This window comes from Hibiscus syriacus, unplaced genomic scaffold (assembly GCF_006381635.1).
Source record: "Hibiscus syriacus cultivar Baekdansim isolate YM2019G1 unplaced genomic scaffold, ASM638163v2 tig00117056_pilon, whole genome shotgun sequence".
Lineage (NCBI taxonomy): Eukaryota > Viridiplantae > Streptophyta > Magnoliopsida > Malvales > Malvaceae > Hibiscus > Hibiscus syriacus.
This window is the reverse complement of record NW_024063539.1, coordinates 1,694,301-1,717,973: the sequence shown is the minus strand read 5'-3', so window position 1 is coordinate 1,717,973 and position 23,673 is coordinate 1,694,301. Positions and strand designations below refer to the sequence as shown.

Sequence of the window (23,673 nt, the reverse complement as noted above, 5' to 3'; positions counted from 1 at the left end):
TGTGCTTGTACTGTCGCTATGTATAGGAGAGTTATTTATAATGTTTTTGAGTTATTCGAGTTGACGAGTCTTATTTCATAACTTATATTTTATTTGAATTTTTTCAAGTTGAGCTATTCGAGTTTCTGTTTAAATTTAATTGTAAATATTTATAATATTATAGTACTATTTGATTCTAATTTATAACGGTTTTCTATAGTCATATATAATAAATATATTTTTTCATATGTTATATACATATATTATGTAAAATTAAGAGATTCAATCTAAACTTGAAAATTAATCAAATAATTATTAAAGATTTTTAGTTATTCAATTTTTAATTTATAGCTTGACTTGAATTTATTTTTTAATCAAATTAAATTTATAAAATTAGGAATTAAATTTTTTAAATCGGATTAAAAAATCAATTTTTTTGAAATAAATCGAAATTTTGTTCATCCTTTATCGTGTATACGTAAGACATAGCCTTGATTTTTTTATTGTAAGACATTATTTAATTGAGTTGTTTAATTATTAAAAATTATAAAATAAATTTTTTGATTATAAGATGTTATTTTGTTGTGTATTTTAATTATTAAAATTTATAAAATGATCATCCGATTATTTATATATTTCAAACTCGTTATTCTTTGATAAAAAACTAACATTAATATAAGTTGGATGCAACATGTTGCCAAAGATATGCTAATCATTTGAGATTATGTGGTTAGATTTTAGCATATCTCAATTAGCAGATTAACATCTAACTCAGACTGTCATCAATTTTTTTAACAAAAAAGGACGAGTTTGGAACATATGAATAATCGAAGGACTTAACAAAGCAATGTCCTATAATCAAAGAACAATTCTATAATATTTAATAACCGAGATACTCAACAAAACAAAGTTCTACAATATCATTTACTTCACCCAAATAAAAAATATTCGAAAATAGGTATTATAATTAAAAATAATTTTTAAATGAATAAAATTTGGGTAGAAAAAGAAACCCAATGTTAATGGGTCATTTTTTTTAATAAAGTTTGATTCAATTTTACAGTATTTTGAGGTGGACAGGAGACAAAATAGGTATTATAATTAAAAAATTCTAATTGTTGCATGAACCGTCTCATCAGGTGATTTGAGCAGGCCAGCCCATCCATGGTGTGTTCCCGAGTCCCAAGCTCTCCTGCATGAATGACAAATTTATGCCTTGCACCGAAAATTCCCCGCCACACCAATCTATCCTTCTAACCCAATAATTCCTTCACCACTTGCCTTCATCTTGCACACAAAACAACAAACCCACCATGCAATTCCTTTCTCTCTTCTACTTTTTTCTTGCTTATTTCCCCACAACCCATCTTCTCCTCTTCTTTTATAAGCCCAATTGCCCTCCAAAACATGTTTCTCTTTCTTCATTTCCACCATTCTTGAAGACCACAAGGTGTTCGATTCATTTCCCCAGTAGCCGTCCTTGCACTACCAGGTCTTCCTTCATTCTCTTGTATCGTAAGCAATCACATTTACCTTTAATACTGGTTTTTTTATACTGTGAATCATATTTATATTCATATCATATTGAAATACAGAAAAAATAAACATAAAGTTCGTGGTAAATATCTTCCATCCATAAATCAGATTAGGCTATAATATTAAATTAATACATTTTATTTTACCAAATTTTATAGAGTAATTAAGAACTTAATGAGTGATCTTAATGATAAAAAATAAATGTTATTCTCTTTAGAAGTTTAACAGTTACATCTGCAAGCGTTATTAATAAACTAAGAAAATATTATTAACATATTATACTATAGAATTATTCATATTATTTTTTAAGAAAACTTTGTAGAATAATTGTATTTTCCCTTATAAAATTGGTCAAAATTCATATGTAATAATAAATAAATAAATAAATATGATTGAAATGTTACCTTTCTATGAACTAGTTGCGATGTTACTTAACGTAATATATAAAAAACTGAAAAAAATAAATTCATTCATTAGTTATTATTATTATTATTCTGCCATAGATTAATGAAAATAGATCAAAATTAGATGGATTTGGACCCAATTTGATAAGGTTAATTTAAAAAAAAAAATGAAATTTAGGTTTATAGTAAGATTTAGTTCGGGCTTAGAAGAATTCGTTCAGCTTCGAGATAATTGCGAACATACGTTTTTATATGTTTATATATTATTAGTTAGCTTTTGATTAAAATATATGTAAAACTTTTCATATAAATTATTAGAATTATGACATTAAATTAAAATTTACTTTGTTTTATGTTGTTAAATTAAATAAATTATTAGTTGGTTCAATTATTTTTATACTTTGATAAAAAGTATACGAAAAATTGAAAATTATGTTAAAAATAAATCAAATTAATTTTTTTATTTAAATTCTAAATACTAAAATTATATCGGGTTGGATTCAAATCGGTAAAATCCCATCCGACATGCCAGTTACCATCCCTAACACTAACTTTAAAAATGCCAAATTTGGTAATGATGATAATAGGTAAAGAATTTATGTTTATTCTTATTTTAGAGAAAGTAAATAATTAAATATTAACATTTATTATCTACATGAGGTTGTAGGTTTAAATGTAATTATATTTGATTTAGGGTAAATAATAAATTGTTTAAGTATTATATAAACAAATATTTATTATTATTATTATTATTTATTCATCTAATATAGTATCAACGAAATTATTGTTTTTAATAGTATAGTGCCTTTCTTCCATTACAAGGAAACCCCAAATAACAGTTGTCACATTATTTTGTTTTTTGAACTCAAAACAATACTTATCACATTATTTTCTTTATTCATTATGTTTTATTGTTCTTTTTATAGGAATAGGAATGATTTCTTGATCCTTTTGAGACAAGAAGCAATTCAAAAACTACCCAAGGAAAGGTCTCAGGGGAGAAGGAAGGTTGTTTTCTCTAACATGGTTTCGAACAGCTTTGTATGGAAGTGTTCGTAAGTTTATTTAATATTCTTCACTATCTTACTATGTTTTAATCTACTAAAATGCAAGTGCAGGACATAAAATCAGTATTGGTCATCTAGTTCGATAACGACCATATGCCTGGAAACAAGTACAACGGTAACTCGAGCCATATACCGACTCGTGTTGAGCGTCTTTTGTGAGAAAGAGTGTTAAGGGAGCAAAGGAAGAACATTAGAGCTACATATGCGAATGACCTGATTGATAATCATTGGGGAGATGAATTATCTGAGAATGGCCGATTTTATCAAGAAGGTGACAACTCCGGAGTTGCTTTACTCAAACAATACTTGGAAGAGGCTGCAGTTGTAAGGCCTTTCCGGCAACGACTTCTGGTAGTGGCAAATAGGCTTCCGGTTTCAGCTATTCGGAGAGGCGAAGACTCTTGGTCGCTGGAATAAGTGCTGGAGGTCTAGTGAGTGCTCTCTTGGGTACGATATTGACTATGTTGTCTAACTGGTTCACATGCTAACACTGCCCCACCTTCCGTATAGGAATCTAATGATTTTAGATTTAAATTCATAGGTGTCAAGGAGTTTGAGGCAAGGTGGATTGGATGGGCTGGCGTAAATGTTCCGGACGAGATTGGACAGAAGGCTCTTACTAAAGCATTGGCTGAAAAGGTATTTAGTTGAAATTCAATCTGATTTTATGTGATATATGTAATTCAGATCGAATGCACTTTATCTTTGCAGAGGTGTATCCCGGTCTTCCTCGTTGAAGAGATTGCTCATCAGTACTACAATGGTTATTGCAACAACATTCTGTGGCCCCTTTTTCACTACCTTGGACTTCCACAAGAAGATCGACTCGCTACCACAAGAAGTTTCCAGACACAGTTCGGTGCATACAAAAAAGCGAATCAAATGTTTGCAGATGTTGTAAATGCACACTACGAAGAGGGCGATGTCGTCTGTTGCCATGACTATCACCTCATGTATCTTCCGGAATGCCTGAAGAAATATAACACCAAAATGAAAGTTGGTTGGTTTCTCCACACGCCATTCCCTTCTTCTGAAATTCATAGGACACTGCCATCCCGATCCGAGCTTTTGCGTTCAGTTCTTGCAGCTGACTTGGTTGGGTAAGTTTCTGCTAACTTTTACTGAATTTGAAGTGCTTAGATGACCATTACATTTACTTTGTTCTTGTTCCAGTTTTCATACCTATGACTATGCCAGACATTTTGTTAGTGCTTGTACTCAAATTCTCGGAGTTGAAGGGACACCTGAAAGGGTCGAGGATCAAGGAAGTCTGACCCGAGTCGCTGCAGTATGTTCGGATTCTTTTATATGTTTTCACTCGATTGTTCTGATGCCTTTATTTAATCCTAGTTTCTTATTGCTTTAGTTGAACTCCTACTGATGCGTATACTAAATTTTTGGTTCTTCAATGCTTGAAACTTTAGTTTTCGATTAGCATAGACTCAGACCGGTTCATACGAGCTCTTAAGCTTCCTCAAGTCCAAGAACACATCAAAGAATTGAAAGAAAGGTTTGCAGGCCGAAAGGTAGATGGATCATTACCTTATGGCACTATTATGTATTTCAATTCTTAATTTACCATATATCCGACACACTAAAGCCCGAGTAATATAGTTATTTGTTGTCCATGTGCTTGTCCTTTTAACTGTACAAACTTGGCAGGTAATGCTTGGCGTCGATCGTCTCGATATGATTAAAGGAATTCCGCAAAAGCTACTGGCATTCGAAAAGTTCCTTGAGGAAAATCCGTACTGGCGTGGTAAGGTGGTTTTGCTGCAAATTGCAGTGCCAACAAGACCTGATGTTCCCGATTGTACGCTACTTTCATTCTCTTGTTTCTTGATATGTTGCTCAGATACAGTTTATCAACATGTTTAGCTAAATTTAATTCTTAGCTTCTCACTGTTGTTCACAGATCAGAAACTTACCAGCCAGGTTCATGAAATCGTTGGACGTATTAATGGCCGATTTGGAACATTGACTGCTGGTCCCATACATCACCTGGTATGTCTCTGACATCTGAAACTGATGCTTAATGCTTGATATGTTTTCTTCGTATTTTATTTTCTAGATTCATCAATACTTCGAGTTAAATCATTTTTCCTGTATGATTTCTGATGACAAGAATGCTCTCATTTTCCTTGATTTGGAATTACAGTAGAGCTGAGGACTTGTCATAGTCTGTTTTATCTGGATTCAGCAGTATGCCTCAGATTTGAATCATTACTAAAAATGAATTACACCAGTTATAATAGGTCAAAGTTCAGGTTGTGTATGCATGGATTATCCTGAAATGAATGTTTCTTAATGTATTAAAATTGAAACCATTTATGATCATCGGTTTTTCGGTTTTATCTGTTGATTTAATGTATTAAAATTGAAACCATTTATGATCATTGGTATTTTTTTGCCCGGTATCTTTCTAATGCATTTCTTTTCTGTGTTTATAGGACCGCTCGCTCGACTTTCATGCACTATGTGCATTATATGCTGTTACTGGTACTGGATCACCATTGAACTTTTTCAATATTAGCTTCTCATTCTTTTACTTTTGCTTTCAAGTAGTGCTCTATGAGATCAGATGTTGATTTACTTTGTTAGTCCATTGTACTTGCAACTGCAGTTAGTACTTAAGGTACAAACAAAGATTTCGGTCTCACTTCTATAGATACTCGTTTTATTTTAGCACATTGAATGGTTTATTGCATGCAATTTTCAGAAACTTGCGACTCCATTGAATGGTTCTAAGATAAGACAGATGGGTCTATAAAGAACCCTAACTGAACTTAGAGGTTTTATCATGAAGTTATTGTTGTTGCTATTGTTACTAGCTTTATCCATCACGTTTTCAGTGTGTTGAAACTTGTTTGGTTACAACTCCCTAACCCAAATTTTTTATCCATTATGATCACAGAATTAGCAAGCATGGTGAATAGAATCCTTCACCATTTTTTAAATCACTTTATGAGTGAACATCCTTTTTAGAATATCAATTCTTAATGCTAAATTCTTATGTAAACTGTTATTAGATTGTGCATTGCATTCTATTAACTATGGAATTTCTTTTTTTTTTCAGATGTATCAATTGTGACATCTTTAAGGGACGGTATGAACCTCGTTAGTTACGAGTCCGTCGCTTGCCAAGATGCAAAGAAAGGAGTCCTCATTCTCAGTGAAGTAATTACTTACTACTTAAAAGTTCTCATGCCGTGTTTTTTGGTGTTGAATGAAACTAGTTTCCAGAGGACTTGATTTTCATTCTGCATAGAAGACTTGTAATTTAATGAACATTCTTGTTATCAAAGTAACAATCACGGTGCTTTCGATGTGCTTGATTTATCTTGCAGTTTGCCGGTGTTGCACAATCTCTGGGTGCTGGAGCAATCTTAGTGAATCCTTGGAACATCATCGAAGTGGCTGCTTCGATCGAGCAGGCTTTGAACATGCCAGCCGAAGAAAGGGAGAAGCGACACTGCCACAATTTTCATCATGTGATAATGCATACTGCTCAAGAATGGGCTGAAACATTTGTAAGGTATGCATACAAAGTTTCTTCCGAATTCTGAAATATATATTTTTGTCCTTTAATCCTTTTCCTCTTGTCCTAGAGTGCCGAAACTCTCATGTTCGTTTCCCTTTAATCATCAGCTAGGTTGGATGCTTTTATCATAATAGCCGGCCCAAATCATCTGTTGGTCAGTGCATTTTGGTTAATCATTATAGTCAGGGACGGACATAGAATTTTATGTTGGGGGCAAACTTCTAAAATTTTAGGAGGGGACGAACTTATAAAATTTCAGGGAGCGAAAATAGATTTTCAATAGAAAATACATAAAAAATCTAAAATATATGGTAATTTTAAATTTTCAACCTTCGGTCCATCCCTGATTATAGTCTTTGACTTGCTCATTTCTGCAAATTTAAGTGGTGTTATCCCACATTAGTAGCTTCTGAACTCCTGAATTCCCAAGTTTGGCCTCTGCATCTCGGACATTTGCTTGTAGATTATGTGTCTTAACAAGGATGTAAATGCTAGAGATTATTTGTACTAATTCTGAAATTGCAGTGAATTGAACGACACTGTTGTAGAAGCACAACTGAGGTCAAGCAAAGTGCCTCCCGAACTTCCTCAAAACGATGCAATGGAACGTTATTTGTTGTCTAGCAACCGACTGCTAATACTGGTATGATCGTTTAATCTAAAAGCTCCGTCATCTTAAAATGTCTCTTTCCCAGTAAAAGCTTTATTCAATGCAAGAATACGTAGGACCTAATTACTGCAGTGCTTCTTATTGTACCGATATCGACAAATCCACTTGGCTAAGTTGTGTATGCTTCCAATGTTGTTTACCTCATCTTGGGGATGCCCCTAAACTCAGGGTTTTAATGCAACATTAACCGAACCAGTAGATACTCCGAGGAGTAGAGGTGACCAAATTAAGGAAATGGAACTTAAGTTGCATCTGGAGTTAGGAGAACCGTTAACAGCTCTCTGTAATGATCCAAAGACAACAGTAGTTGTCCTCAGTGGGAGCGACAGGCGTGTCTTGGATAAGGTATGCTCAGATTTATATCATAATATCTTTCTTTCTGGTCTAAACGTCTGCTCGTCCTCAATTGAAACCAAGTGATTGCTCTCGCAGAACTTCGGGGAGTACAACATGTGGTTGGCTGCAGAAAACGGTATGTTTCTACAATATACGGAGGGAGACTGGATGACGACAATGCCAGAACACTTGAATTTGGAATGGGTTGATAGTGTGAAGGTAATAAATTATACTTAAGCATATCCTCTTTTTGACCTCTTCTAATGAAAGTCAATGGCATGTTGACAGCATGTTTTCGAGTATTTCACCGAAAGAACACCGAGATCACATTTTGATTTCCGGGATACATCGCTTGTATGGAATTACAAGCATGCAGGTACTTAGCCTGTTTGGTTTCCAAGTATCCAACCCTGTTTATCAGGCCCTCGTGTTTCCTTTCATGTTATTTTGTCCATAGATGTTGAATTTGGAAGACATCAAGCAAGAGACATGCTACAGCATCTCTGGACCGGATCAATTTCAAATGCATCTGTCAATGTTGTTCAAGGAGGTCGTTCAGTTGAGGTGCGAGCAGTTGGCATTACAAAGGTAACTGCCTATTCAGCATAAATATACATGTTTTAGCGCATCGGAGATGCAAGCTTACATATATGATAACTTCGTTGTAATCCAGGGAGCAGCCATTGATCGTATTTTAGGAGAGATTGTTTACAGTAAATCAATGACAACATCAATCAATTATGTTCTTTGCATCGGTCATTTTCTGGGGAAGGTAAAATTCCCATGCATCTTTGATTTATGCAAATTCTTGTTCAAATCATTTGAACAACTTTAAGGTGTAACTTATGTTCTAGGATATCAAACAAATAGGTCTAGTTGAGGTGTAATTATCAATGTCGTTCCGATTCTTATTTTTCTTGAAGTGCTCATGTCGAACACCCGTGTATTTTACCGATGTGATTGTTTTTCATCACTTCACCAGGACGAAGATGTTTACTCCTTTTTCGAACTCGAGCTGTCTTTCAATGCACTAAGCATGACAAGAAGCAAGCCATTTGACGGGCCAAAGTTATCACCTGCCGAAAGAAGGCCTCAATTGAAGCTTCCGACAAGCAGAAGTGGAGCTAAATCATCATCAACAACAAAGACGCAACGACTGTTCCTGCCTCCTGACCAAAGAACCGGAAATAATTATAGTAGCGGGAGTTTACAACGTCCATCGGTGCCGGAAAAGATGTCATGGAGTGTGCTTGATCTCCAAGGAGATAACTACTTCTCCTGTGCAGTTGGACGTACTCGGACAAGTGCTCGATATTTGCTCGGTTCATCAGATGATGTTGTCTCTTTCCTCAATAGACTAGCGAATGCCTCTCCTTCATGCACCAAGGTGTTTGGTCCGACTCACATCTGAACATAATCATAAGGTCTAGTCTTCAAAATATATACAATTTTTGGAGAAAAATTGAACATATTCGTATTAGAAACATAAAACATTTAAATCATTTTTGAGTTCGAATAACAGACGCCGAGGAAAGTTGTTAATAACTCGATTGAATTTAGAGAGTGTAATTTTCAGGCACATGAACCACAGCTATCTTCACCCAATCAAATATATATAGACACAAATTTGGTTTCACTGTTTGCAGTCCCGCTCTTGCATGAATGTTGAAAGCATACCTTTCCATGGCACATTTTACTATTAACTTTAACATTAATATTGTAAAAATATATTTTAATTTATTTATAAACATAATTTTAATATATATAATTTATATTAATATGTATATTCTTGTAGGAGGCATATGACTTTAGTAGATATGATAGCTATCGTGCATGTAACTTGAAGATATAAAATTAAGAGAAAATTGAGAAAAGTTGAGAATTTAGTTGACTGAAAGTACCGAACTTACTATATTTATATTGATTAAAAATAAGAACCATAGGTTGAGTATATTTCTTATTAAGCAAGTTTTCTTTATAATCAAATAATTATATCTATAAATAGATATTGTGGATTAAGGTTAGAAATTAAGTTAATTATGAAAATATTCTTTTATTAATTTATTTTTGACATTAATGAAAATCGTCTTTTTCTATTAGTAGATTTTTTTTTGGTTTTAAAATTTATTTTTTAACCTTGTTCTACAGTACAGTTCTCTATGTTGGGTTAAAAAAAATGAAATACTTCCTTTTGCTAAAAAATACTTTTAAAAAGTGATAGTGAAAAAATATGATATTTAATTAAAAATGGTAATGTTATAAAAATGTAACTGTAGAAAATATTTTTTTTGGATAAATACATTAATATTCATCTAAAAGAAAAGCGGACTAGATGTTACAAGAAACATAACAAACCCTCATCAACTATATCAACCCCAATTTATGCACAAATACCTATTTACATCATCAAACCTATACATGCAACATCTATACAATTTAATTTTCACAACCTCCTATATCTTACTCACAATTGTATCAACCGAACAAATTTTACCCCTAAATTGCCTATGATTACACTCTTCCCACATAAAGTACTCAAATTCAATCCAAGTTAACTTAAGAATACACACTATGAGAGTCTTGCCCATCAAATTCATAACCAACCAACGAAAACCTTCATTCCAGATGTATGGCTCATGTCGAAGCCCACAGGAGTGTAAAATAGCACCCCACACTTCCTCGCATAGGAACATTCAAAGAAGAGATGGTCTCTAGATTCCATCCCAACACCCCACACCCCACAAACATTATCATTAGCCATGTCAAACCGTGCAAGTCTGTCTTTAGTAGGCAGCCTATCAAGAATGATCATCCAAGAGATTAAAGAAAACTTAGAGATACAAGCAGAGAACCAAAAAAAGTTGATGTCAGCTTACCTTTTCCCTCCTGCCTCGAATGTTATCTCAGATCCAACTACCCTTAATTTGACTCCAATTAACACAAGGATAGAACAATCTTCTAGCCTCCTCTCGCATTTTAAGCAGCTTACTTAAGATCCAACTGAAATGAGCCTTACACTCTACCTCCCAATAATTCACAGATCTGAAAAAATATATATATTTTGATATTTTATAACTAAAAAAATATATTTTTTTTACTTTTAAAAGGCTGGTTTATACCATTTGTTTGATTTTTTTTTTCAATCTCGTTCTTTGTTACTTCTAATATAAAAAAAGCTTTTTATATTTAAAATTGGGTAAACTACACCCAATGGTCATTAAATTTTGAGTAATTTTTTGTTTTTTCCACTGAACTTTTTAAAGTTAGAAATTAATCACTAACATTATCGATTTGTAAAAAAATAATCACTTGACACAGACTATAATGTCGGTTACGGGAAGCTGAGCTAGACCGTTACAAACTTAAATGGACAGTTGAGCGCCACACTGGGGAACCGTATAAATCATATTGACCGACTGTCTCTCTCCTCGAAGCCCTCAAGCTTCAAGCAAGAAGACACAAACCAAAAATACTTAACAATAGAGGATTCCTCAAACTCCATTGTTGAAGAAACAATAGAGTTGACGGTTTCACGAGATAATAAGAGCCACGAATTAAGAACAGACCATTTCATCACACCTTCGGTACAAGACTCGAGCTCCATTGATGGAACACCAATCCCTCACCTTCCAATGCCTTCCCTTTCCTCTTTGCCAACCACTTTTGACCCCAAAACTTGGCCCATCAAAGTAAATTTCTATGGCTGAAGATACCCACAAAAGGAATAGAAAACGTGGGCAACTAGTTCTTTTGCTCGGGAAGATTCTAAGCTTCTGCCATGGCTGCAATTTAAGGATTTCCGACTGCTTGGTTTTTGCTTTGCTTGTAGGGGTTTCGCAAAATGTTAAAGTCTGAAATTTTGCTCCATTCTAAACTTCCATCCTTTCCAATTGTTAAGCTATTTTTCAAACTTTATTCATCACTGGAGATACCCACAAAAGGAATGAAAAACGTGGGTCGTCAAAATGGCTTTTTTATACGAGTCCACATGGAAGAAAGCTAGTATTTTTGAAGCTACCATGAATTCGACGTACCATATCGAAAGGAACAATGATTTGGCTGTTTGGGGTCATCGAGAAATGGTGCCATTAAACCAAAAGCTTCGTTTTCCTATGGGACGAAGTGATGGTTACATTGGAAGATATCATGGTAATCGAGGGCTATTCTGTTTTAGGGTCCCATGTTTTCACCCTTGTTGAATCAGATGAAATAAAGGAGATTTAGAAGAAACTCGACAACTCAAGTAAATAACTCGACAGAAGTTCGCATAGAAAGGCCAGTCAGAGTGTATGGTTGTAGAAGTTTATGAACAGCGGTAGCGAAATCAAAGAGAGAGAGCCGGTCAACAAGACTCAAACGGTTCTCCAGCGTGGCACTCCATAACGGTCCACTCAGCTTTCCATAGCCGACGTTAATGGCTGTTAACGTCACGTGACCAATTTGTTACAGATTGATAACATTAATGATCAATTTGTAACTTTTGAAAGTTTACTGAGGAAAACGAAAACTTACTCAATGTTTAATGACTTGTAGTATATTCTTTAAATTTTGATTTGAAAAGCGGTTATCCCAAGTACTGTTGGATCTAAAAACCGATTTAAAGGGTAATAGAAAACTAAACTTTAATTGCTTAGTGCATGACTCCACAAGTTAGTTTACACAACAATGAATAGCTGACCCTAAACATTAATATAGAGAGAATTTAGAGAGAAAATTCAACTTTTAAGCCAACTCAATGATAGAAGAGAGTTGTTTTCCTTAGAAATTTCTGGTTCAAACAGGTACATTATAATGTGTGTATGTTATCAATGACTAAAAAAATTCTAAATATATATTATCTTATAATCACTCAGATTATTAAAAAAAGTATTCTTCACCAGTTATTTTAAAGATTAAATCCCATAAATCATTCACTAATGTGTGTAAATGATAAATACAATTTCTTTTTCCATTAAAGACCAGTTAGGGATGTAAACGAGTCGAATTGAGTTCAAGTAGTGTTGAACTCAACTCGAAAAGTGTAAAACTAAACTCGACTTGAAAACTCACAAACTTAAAATTATGAAACTTAACTTGAGCTCAAAATAAAAAATTGAAGCTCAAACTCGAGCTCCAAAAAACTTGAACTCGAAATAATCTTAGATTTAGTTCAATTGAAGCTCAAACTCGAGCTTGAATCAAAACCTTAAACACATGAAAATCTTATATTGTAATTTAAAAAAAAACAACATATAAATGTATATTAATAATAATGTAATTTTAAAAAAATCAAAAATTTTAATATATTACTTTTTCAAGTTGTTCGCAAGCTGCTGAGTCGAGTCTATTCGATTCGAGAGTTGGTCGAATTTTGACCGAGTCGATCTCGAGTAGCTCGCGATTTATCTAGTCTCATTTACATCCCTAAGACCAGTACATGAGTATTAAAGGCCACATACATATAAAGACATTTAAAAGACTCAAACCCATTAATCATTCACTCAAATAAGTGAAAGATAAATGCAGTTTTTTCCATTAAAGACAAATACACGAGTGTTTAAAGCCATATATTCAATTAATTGTAATGTAAAAAATAATGCACCTGACAGCCTGCAGATGACACATTGTAAACTAACTGATGACAGTTCCTCTACTAAAGGTATGCTAAGAAAACTAAGATACAACTCCGGTGCAGCTAGTAAGGATCAAAGATGCAAAATCCCTATAGTTTTCGAGTAAAATTAATGCATGGGCCAATAACAGTAACAAATGAATCAAACTAACAGACATGCAAAGGTTAATCATGGGGTACTATATCTGAAAACCTGTTCAAAGGGTCAGGTTCTTTTGTTCGGCTCAAAGACATACTTAATCAGTGATTCCTTGATCGGTAGCAACTCGGGGAACTCTTTCTTCAATTTGGATGCATCCATCTCATTATTGCTTCGAGGGGCAACGATCACCTTGGCTTGTTCTTCCAATGTGAAGTTCACCCACTGAAACTTTGGATCAATGTACTTCTTGTACATCTCCAGGATCTCATTGTGGCTCACAACCCCGGGGTTCGTTAAGTTCCAAATTCCCCTCAAGTTCCTCTTTGCCATCTCAATCGAAATCGGTAGAAGTTCATCCAAAATTGTCATGCTGTTGGGAATATTCACCACCTTGCTGTATCGTGAAATCTTGGTGATGAAGTTGCGAGGGTTGTTTAGGTCGGATGAGATTGGCATCCTAACTCTGAGGGTGCAGACATTTTCATATTCTTTCAGCAGCTCTTCAAACTAAAAAAAATATGGAAACAATTTATGAGCACTTAAAGACAAACTAGCCGACAAAATGGATCAGATTAAAGATATCCAATGAAGTAACCATAGCCTTGGTTTTCGAATAGAAGGAACCAGTGAAATTGGGTTTGTCTTCCTCTTTAAACCCGATGCCAGAGCCCTAAGGATGTTCCACATCATACTCGAATATACACCCGGTAGCAAAATTCATCATCAAAAGCCCATGCTCTCGGCAAACATCAGCCAAGGTCAAGGTTCCAGCCACATTGGTGCGGATTGTTTCCGATTTGTGAGATTCACACCAATCAACATTGGGTCTACCGGTGACACCCGCAGCATTAAAAACATGGGTAGGTTTTATTCTCTGAATATCTTCCATAAGTGACGAACTTTCTTCCAACCGTCCTCTTCCATATTCAAATGGAATACCTTCCTTATCACATAACTGACCAAGCAGACCTCCGATCCAGCCAGTCTTGCCATAAATCAAGAACTTCAAGGCTGGTTTTTGCTGCGAGGAACTACTTTTGGAGGTGGGAACTACCATTCGGGTCTGATTAGGAGCACTTATATATGATGTACCTTTTCCCTCTTCAGAATTAAAGTGTCTACCACCAGGCATCATCAACATTCTTGGGTGTGGAAGCAGTGCGCCGGACACATCACCCCACCAATCAGGATTTTGGGTGTACCATTCTATTGTCTTCTTCAACCCATCTTCCCATACAGTTTACTCAGACCATCCCAAGTTCTTTAGTTTCTGATCATCAAGAAAATACCTCTGGTCATTGAATGGTCTGTTTTCAACGAACTTGATGCTTGTCTCAGGATCCATTGAGAAAAGTTTGCATATATCTTTGGCTACATCAATCACTCTCCTTTCCTTCTTTGTTCCAACATTATAAACATGGCCAACTTCACCCTTGTGAAGAATGACTTCAAATGCCTCAGCCACATCCTCACAGTACAAATAACTCCTCACGTTAGTACCATCCCTGTGAATTGGAAGAACCTTCCCTCCCATTTCTAAGAGGATAAACTTTGGAATCAATTTTTCCGGAAATTGATTGGGGCCATACACATTGTTTCCGCGGGTTGTAATCACAGGTAATCCATATGATCTACCACATGCCATAACAAGCATTTCAGCACCGGCTTTTGTGGCAGAGTACGGGTTTGTCGGGAGAAGTTGGGAAGCCTCGTGGTTTCCTACAATAGCATCCTCATCTGTCTCCCTGTAAACCTCATCCGTGCTTACATGGATGAACCTCCTAATCTGGCCAGTGACTTTGCAAGCTTCAAGCAGGACATGAGTGCCATAGATATTGTTCTTGGTAAACTCAAAGTTATTCCCAAATGAATTGTCCACATGAGTTTGGACTGCAAAGTGCATTATTGTGTCAATAGACTCGGTGATGAGGAGGTAGTTAACAAGGTCAGCACTAGCAATATCCCCCTTCACAAACTTGAAGTTCGGCGATGACTTAGATGGAAGGAGGTTTTTCAGGTTCGAGCAGTAATCAAGCTTGTCAAGTACAACAATCTTGTAGTCAGGGTAGTTGCGAACAAGTCGATTAGCGACATGCGATGCAATAAACCCAGCAGCCCCGGTTATGAGGATGTTCTTTGGCGTATAAGTAGCCATGACAAGACCAATTCTACAAAAAAAACCCTATTTTCAGAAGTTAGTCAAAAGCTAATAAAAACCTGCACCAAATTGTATAAACAAAAACAAAAAATGTAAACATAGAATCTATGGTCAAACCTATAATAAAGTAAGAATCCAAAATAAAAAGAAGAAAACCCACAAGAGAACACTAACAGACTGAGTTAACATATAATTTTCTGTTAACAAAAGATTCCATTAAACCTCACTCTATAGAAGTAAAATAGGTAGAAGGAAAAAGCAAATTAAAAACAGATCTTCAGTGAACATAAGTGGATCATGCCATCCAACGTAATCAAATCACATTATCTCATCCTTTTTGTATCATTTCATTTGCTTAAGTTCAATAAATTAAAGTTCAATAATCCTTTCCTCCATAAAAATTGAACAATAAACTAGCTAAAGCAGTCACTTCCTTTTCTTTCTCGAGTTAATGTTTGCAATCAAAGTTCAGCAAGCAACGAATAAACTGATCCATAAGTTCATGACTTCATCAGCAAGATCCACCTTTAATTGCTAGATCCAATGCAAATAGAAGTTATATCTTATAATCCCCATTTCATCCGTCTAACAAGAGAAAGAGACCCAGATCCAATTAATAAGAAAATAAATATAGCCGTAAGTAACAGCTAAGAGAGCAATCCTAACATCATATTTTCTCACATTATATAGCAGATCTGTGAAAAACAAGAAATACCCCGATCATATAATGGCCTAAATCAATAAAAAGAAAGACCAAAATTTCAAAGAAACACAATCATCAATCATATTTGATCTTCTGACAAATCACACCAAAAAAGAAAAGAGAGAGTATTAAAACTTACAAGATGGAGATAAATCACTCAAAATCTAGATAGAGAATGAGAAACACAGAAATCTAGAGAGAGTAAGTATTGAAAAGCAGAGAAATTCTGTAGAATGAGAGCAGCTTTAGGGAATTCACGTATACCTGTGAGTGTATGTATATATTGTATATTTTTATAATTTTTTATGTTTTTTTACAATTTTATATTTTTTATAATTTTAAAAATATTTTTTACAATTCTATAATATTTAAATTTTAAATAATTCTTGTACATTTTAAAAATATTTTTTATAATTTTTAAATAATTTGTACAAGTTATGATATTTTATAATTTTCAAAATGATTTTATATTATTTGCTTCTTATTTTATTGTGTCCTATATTTTAGCTATTTTTTGTTCTTTTTCTTTTGCTTCTTACTTTATTCTGTCTTATACTTTATCCCATTTTGTTAAAAATGACGCTTAAATGAATTGCCAAATAAACACATTTTAAAAAAAATATCATCAATTTAAAAAAATATTAAAAATGAATTTTTATAAAATTCTAAAATAATTTAGAATGCATTTTCTAAAGTTATAATTTTTTTAAAATATTTATTTTTTTAGTAAATATCTTTACATTTTTACTATTAATCTCAATTTTTAGTTCCACTTATCCAGCTGTAATTATGAATATATTGTGTAATTAAATCATTTCCATATAAATATATATTTTCTATTTTGCTATTTACGTTTTTTTTTCAGTATTTGTTACACGTTGGGACACATCATTTTTATTTTTATTTTGGTTACTGGACACATCATAGTTCCTCATCGAGAAAAGCGAGGAGTTGATGACTTAACGTGTTAACAGAACTGGAGTGGAGGAGTTAAAATGAGAATTTCACTAAAGCTTGGGGGCAAAAGAGATATTAAGCCATAATACTTTGTAATTTCATGAAAAGAAATATTTGGTAAAAAAAAGAGATTACACAATAAAATATATATGAAGTAATTCTAAAACTGTAAGATTTCATTATAGATTTTATTAAAAAGAAATCCAAAGGCTAAACTCTTTTTCCATCTTAGGCAACGATAATATAAAATTCAACTCCTTCCGAGAAACTTATTGAAATCACCATTAATGGGATATTTAAGATCAGTTAACCACCCTGCAGTTCCTTCTGATCTCCCCACTTGTTCCTGTAAGGGGACTAATGTTTCCCATCCTCACCATTGCAGCTGCAAAATCAGCCAAGAAAGTAGCTAGGTCGTTGCTGTAGGTTCGAACAAGCGCGTCCTGCGATCCGCCGTTGAACAGCTCCTGGTCCGAGTGAAGCAGCCCTCTTTGAGCCACCAGGTCACGGTAGTAGTTGTTGTCGAACCTGGCTGAGGGTACTGAATCCAGAGGAGCCAAATTGTTGTCACCACCAGAAGCAGGGCATCTAGCACGTCTGGTGGCTGCGAAATTCGGGTCGATGTTGGTGTCGTTGTAGATGCGATTGCGGAACGTGGCGCATCTAGCTAGGCCAATCGTGTGTCCACCGGATAGGACAGTTAAGTCTCGTGCGTTTAGACCCTTGGCGGCGAAGGAAGAGATTAGAGTGGCGAGGTTGGCGAATGGTGACGGGATTTGGCTGTTGGCTGCGCTTTGGCTTGCTGTCCTTGCATCTCTACGCCCCAGTGGTACTTGCCATGATGGTCCTCCAAGCTGCCATGATACAATATAATAAATAGTTTGTAATTTAGTTTATATCTGATGCATTATAAACCGCAAGGGAAGACTTTATGTACACTAACCAGTACTACACCATCTCTAGTAGCAAGTGCTAGTATATCTGCACAAGAAACAGTGGCATTGCAAGCAGTCTCCACATTAGACTTTATGGTATCGATCACTTCGAAACCCCGAGCAGAGTTTCGGTTTGGTGCTGCATTCTTTTCGCCCGTGAATGTCGCCGTATCATCCAGCAGTATCGATGCATCACAACCCTGCATTAACATAGCATGTACATAATAGAACAGTTAACAATGTATACATGTATAAGTCCATGTCTCGAAACTCAATAGACAAAGCACGTTACATTAACGAAGCAGTCGTGGAAAAACAAACGGAGAATCGAGGCGCCGATTCGCCTCTCTCTATTAACGGCCTGGGCCATCGAGTTGCGGACAATGGTTTGAAGGTTAGGACAAGAGGTTGCATAGAAGTTGGCCGAAAGCTGAGCATTGGCAGCAGCGCTGGAAAGAAGCAGAATGAGAAGAATATTAGATAGCGTGACAATGGAGACTATGGAGGCCATTAGAGAGAAAAGCCAGTAGAAGCAGCCAAATTGAAAGGTGTGAATAATCCCTGGATTGAAAAGTGCGTTTATATAGGGAGCATAAAGTGCCTAAAACTTCAAACTTTGCGGCTAAACGCGGTTGGAGAAGCGTTTACTTCGTAGCAAAAAGAGAAAAAGCATGCATGCAAGAGGTTTGCATGAACAAAAGAACAAAAGTCTAAAAGCACTAATCAAAGGAGATTGACTTGGGGATAAATACTTTATGAATTACCGAGTTTTTCAGGAATGGCGGGGCGACTTGATCCAGTCCTTTTCTACACAAAATGACTTTGAGATTTTCAATTATCACATTTAATTGGAATTCAATTTAGAATAATTCATCGTCCAATTCCATTTTCAAATTACCGATAAATGATTTAGAAGGTGCGGTTAAAAAATGTTATTGGATTATTTTATTTAATTTCTTTTTAATATTTTAGAATGATTAAAAGGTTTAGGATTTAGAGTTTAGGAGTGTCATAGCTTTGGGGAGCGTAATTGGTCTCTGTTTTGCTTGAAATGGCGGTTAACCAGTGGCTGCTAGTTTAGTGTTATTTTCTGGTTTATTTGTTTGCTTTGTATTATTAGTTCAGTTACTCTTTTCTTCCAAATAAATTAAAGAGATTTTTAAAGAGGTATGTGTTAGTTTTTTTATGTATAATTCTTTTGGTAACAAAATCATACCTTTTATCGAAAAATATAGTATTTGTTTAAAATCTTTTTTAACGAATGATAACATATACATTCTCGCAAAAAAAGCTACTTAAACACAAGATTACTAAGGAAAACAACACTTCCTTAAATCATTGAAATCGTATCAAAAAGATATAAAAGTACATATTTAAATAATCATTTAAAATAAATAAATATTTTAAAAATATATATATAATCATTTTACACGTGAAGTTATGAATTAGAAAATATATATTTAGATTATATTTAAATTATTTAATTTAAATTATGATAAAAATATAAAAATATTTTTTATTGAAAAATAATAAAATTTTAATGATTATATGTATTTTATAAAAGTATATAATATTTAAATAATTTTTATTTAAAAAATGACATGATGATGTTAAAAATTTCAAACTCGTAGATAATTTATTAATCATATAATTGTCTTGATAAATTAAACATAAATTTATAAACTATAAAATTAACACATCACAATTACCTATAGATTTTTTATTCCAAAAAAAAAACATTTTTCAAGCTCAAAAATTATAATTTTTTAATTGTGCGTTTGATTTGAAAACTCTTTCAAAGATATTTCCAAAAGGTATTTGTTTAATTATCCCAAAAAAAAAAAGTTATTTGTTTAACAATACTTATAGTTCATCTCAAAAGTGTTAGATAATTTTATATCCGGTAGTTCATGTGATGTTAGCCTTTTATATTTATATTTTACGTATAAATATAATATTACTTTCTATCACTAATTGTATTTATTTTGATTTTTAAAATTTTCACATTCAAGATTCATATTAGAAAAATAAAAAAATAACAACATTTATATTTCATTTTTTACTCTTTTATGTTTCACTCTTTTATACTTATCAAAATAAATATATCAAATCTATCAATCATTTTCTAGGTGTAATTTGTCATTTTCCTTGGTCAAATTATATCTCATATGATGCGTTTGGTTCGCGGAATGTAAGATTATTGATGGGAATAAAAATATTACCGAGGAATAGGATTACTGGAAATGTTGTATTGTGTGTTTGGTTGGTTTAGCAAGAATGTAAGATTACAATGTTTTATTAAAAGAATAAAAGATTATTGGAATGTATATTTTACCAAATTATCCGTATTATATATTTGTTTCTTTGACAATTTGAATTCTACTATAATATTACTATAAATAATTTATATATTTTCTTTAAAATTTTTAAATCCATAAAATTTATATTTTTTTACAAAATTGAAAAGATAAATAGGTTTAATGGAAGAGTAAAATTTTATTTTAATCCCTAAATTTCATATAAAATTTTAATTTTAATTTTTTTTTGTAAATCTAAAATAATTTAAGGATAGATTTGTAATTTAACATTCGTATAATTTTTATTATTCAACGACAAAAGAAATATATTTTTAAAAGAAAAAAAAATTAAGGGCAATTTAGTCCAAAACGCCGGTAATCCAACAATACCTAAGGAAAGGGGTAATCACATTCCCGGTAATATGCCCAAAAAATCCACTGTTGGGAATAAAAGATTACCGGGAATAGGATTATTGGTCAACCAAACGGGATAATGAGGATTCTATTCTCTGGTAATCCCACATACGTCGAACCAAACACGCCTCTAGAACTATATGCGTAATTAATATGAGATACAAATTACAAGTCGGAGGGAGTAGTATTTATTTTTAAGTGAATAATTTTAGAGTAAATTAAGTATTTTGCTACTCAAATATCACTTTATTCTGTTTTGGTTGTCAAACTATTTTTTTCTTTAAAATCATCAATAACATTACATTTTAGTTTCGTTTTAGTCATCCACCGTTTAAAAATTAATGATGTTGTTGATGTGTCACCATAAGGTACTACCATATCCTCATTAAAAAGTTAAAAATATATCACATCAGCATTTTTGTTTTTTTTTAACGGCATATGACCAAAATGCAACGCTAGTGTTAGTTTAAAAATAATAGTTGAGTGGCCAAAATATAATTAAAGTGATAATTGAATGACTAAATATATATTTTACCTTAAATCCATTGATTAACTAAGGAGATACATGATGACGTTGACACAAGAAGAAATATAATGTTAATTTTAAAATATGTGACATTAATATAAATTGATATAATATTATAATGGAGAGATATAATGTTAACATGAAAAGTTGAATTTTTTTTAAAAGTTAGATCCTCTGTCTACTCATAATGCATGAAAAAAAAAGTCTTCATTAAGATTTTGTCAAATATTAAGATTTTTTCTCAATAGATTTTTTTCTAAAAATAAATTCGATAGATCAATATTTTTTTTATTATTTATTTAATTATGAAAATAGTAATATTTTAATATGCTTAAACTAATATATATATAACTATTTTAGGTTAATTAAATAATTTTAATAGATAACCAAAATAAGATTAGTGGCATATATAAAGGCTATATATAATACAATCGTTAATTTATGGTTTTTTAACTATAAGAATCGTCAGTAATTAAGTTATTATTGTTATTTTTTGAGATTCTGAATTAAAATACGACACCTATAAAAAAATATAAAAAATCATTGTCAAATAATTAAAAATCTTTTAAATAGATAATATATTTTATTCAGCTCAAACTAATAAAAAAAATCCTTAAATGAAAAGTTGTGTTTTTTAGCACCTTCAAAATTTAATAATTTCTTTAAACATAGTTTTTTTTTAACTTTAATCCTAAAATTTTATAATCTCTCAACACCGACCTGCATTTGATTTGACAAGGATAAGGGCATTGACTATTAATCACCTCATGCAGGGTCTATTTCAGATATCATTATCAACGTATCAACAAGAAATAGAGACTTTTGGTACGTATTATGGGGGCATTTTGGGTTCATTGGATAGAGTCAAACTTTGAAGGTGAGAAAATTAGAAAGGATTTTTATTTCCATGTTTTATTTTTAGAAAATAATATCTAGTAAACAAAAACGAAAATAATGTGATAAAAATGATTTTTTTTATTGATTTTGAGTTTCTCTGCTTCGTTTGAAGTAAGATTTTAGTCTTAAATCATATTTTTTAGGATAAATACACAAATGGTCTCCGACTATATCGTATTACTTTGTTGAATCTTTCAACTATTAAAAGTTATAAAATGGTCACCCTACTATTCATTATGTTCCAAACTCGTCATTTTCTGTTAAAAAATTTATGGTCGTTTGAGGTGGACGTTAACTTGCTGACTGAGATATAATAGTCATGCGAGATTATGAGATCATATTTTATCATATCTCAGTCAACAAGTTAATGTCCATCTCAAATTGTTGTCAATTTTTTAGCAGAAAAGTACAAGTTTAAAACATATGAATAATTATATGACTATTTTGTAACTTTTAATAGTCAAGATATTCAACAAATCAATGTCTTATAGTTGGGGGACTATTTTGTAACTTTTAATAGTCGCCCTATAGTCAGGAGGCCACCTGTATACTTTATTCTATCTTTTACGAGTTAATTTTATAAAGCAATATTTAATATTAAATAACAAAATTTCTAAAAAAAACTTAAGTTTTCACATTTTAATGATGAAATACAGATTTTTGCTTTAATCTTCTGTTTGTGATTGATTTTCACTTCATTTTGGTCAGATTGGAAGTTTTCTAACTTTGTTTTAACAAAACAAAACTTTTTAGAAATGTGAAAATCAAGTTAGTTTATGTTTAGAACGGTTTTCAGTAATCTTAAATTGATGTTTAAAGGTGATTATAACTAAAAGAGATAAGTTAGATCATGAGTTTGAGATGAGATAGAAGGATTTGCCTAAAAACTAACTAGATTATTTTTTTTTATTCTCTCAGTTTCAAGGTTTCTTTTTTATTAATCTATATCGACCTGCATCTCACACTTAGTTTTGATGGGTGAGTCTTTCAATAGGGATTTATGCATACACAATGACTTGAACTCAATACATTAAAGTATGTACATTCGCATAATAGAAACGTAGAGTCCATAGTACATCAACTTATTTGTGGTTTATTGCAACGAAATTAAGAGGTCAAGATCAAACATATTTTTCGAGAAAAGAATCGGATAGCAGACGACATGACCAAATTAACGTGGATAAGAGATGGAAAGCGTTATGTACATTGCCACCGACAGGAATGATAGCTCTCTTCAAAGAAGAAGGCAGTAGATAAAATTATGGTTAAAGCTTAAGTTGTCATTTGTTCACAAAAAAAAATTAACATATACAACTTATTTAAATCTACCTTGGGTTCTATTATTTATTCATTAAAGTTAAACTATAATTGATTCGACTAGCATAGTTTCTCTTAGGACACTTTATTCAATTTGATTGATTCAAAGAAGAAATCCAAACATTTAACCAATCATTCGCACAACCTAATAATAGTTCATAAACTTCTAGGAATTTTAATTTA

General features: G+C 32.7%; 1 protein-coding gene and 2 pseudogenes across 1 annotated transcript; 1 reads left to right on the top strand and 2 right to left on the bottom strand.

The window, feature by feature from the left end:
- Positions 1–3,079: 3,079 nt before the first annotated feature.
- Positions 3,080–8,944, top strand: LOC120198131 (annotated as a pseudogene).
- A 4,059-nt stretch (positions 8,945–13,003) lies between these two features.
- Positions 13,004–16,395, bottom strand: LOC120198260 (annotated as a pseudogene).
- Positions 16,396–17,179: 784 nt separating this feature from the next.
- On the bottom strand, positions 17,180–18,584 carry LOC120198156 (peroxidase P7-like). The gene is made up of 3 exons (XM_039199530.1): positions 18,332–18,584; positions 18,048–18,239; positions 17,180–17,958 (listed from the first exon to the last, which is right to left on the bottom strand). Exons 1-3 carry the CDS (start codon positions 18,548–18,550, stop codon positions 17,407–17,409), a joined length of 963 nt encoding a protein of 320 aa, XP_039055461.1. The 5' UTR covers positions 18,551–18,584; the 3' UTR covers positions 17,180–17,406.
- Positions 18,585–23,673: the final 5,089 nt, after the last annotated feature.

Excerpts from the sequence above, each read along its gene's own strand:
- LOC120198156 (XM_039199530.1), bottom strand. The coding sequence starts at position 18,550 with ATGGCCTCCATAGTCTCCATTGTCACGCTATCTAATATTCTTCTCATT. Across the intron at positions 18,240-18,331 it reads TCCACGACTGCTTCGTTAAT|GGTTGTGATGCATCGATACT; the intron begins GTAACGTGCTTT and ends ATGTTAATGCAG. Across the intron at positions 17,959-18,047 it reads CTAGAGATGGTGTAGTACTG|CTTGGAGGACCATCATGGCA; the intron begins GTTAGTGTACAT and ends GTATCATGGCAG.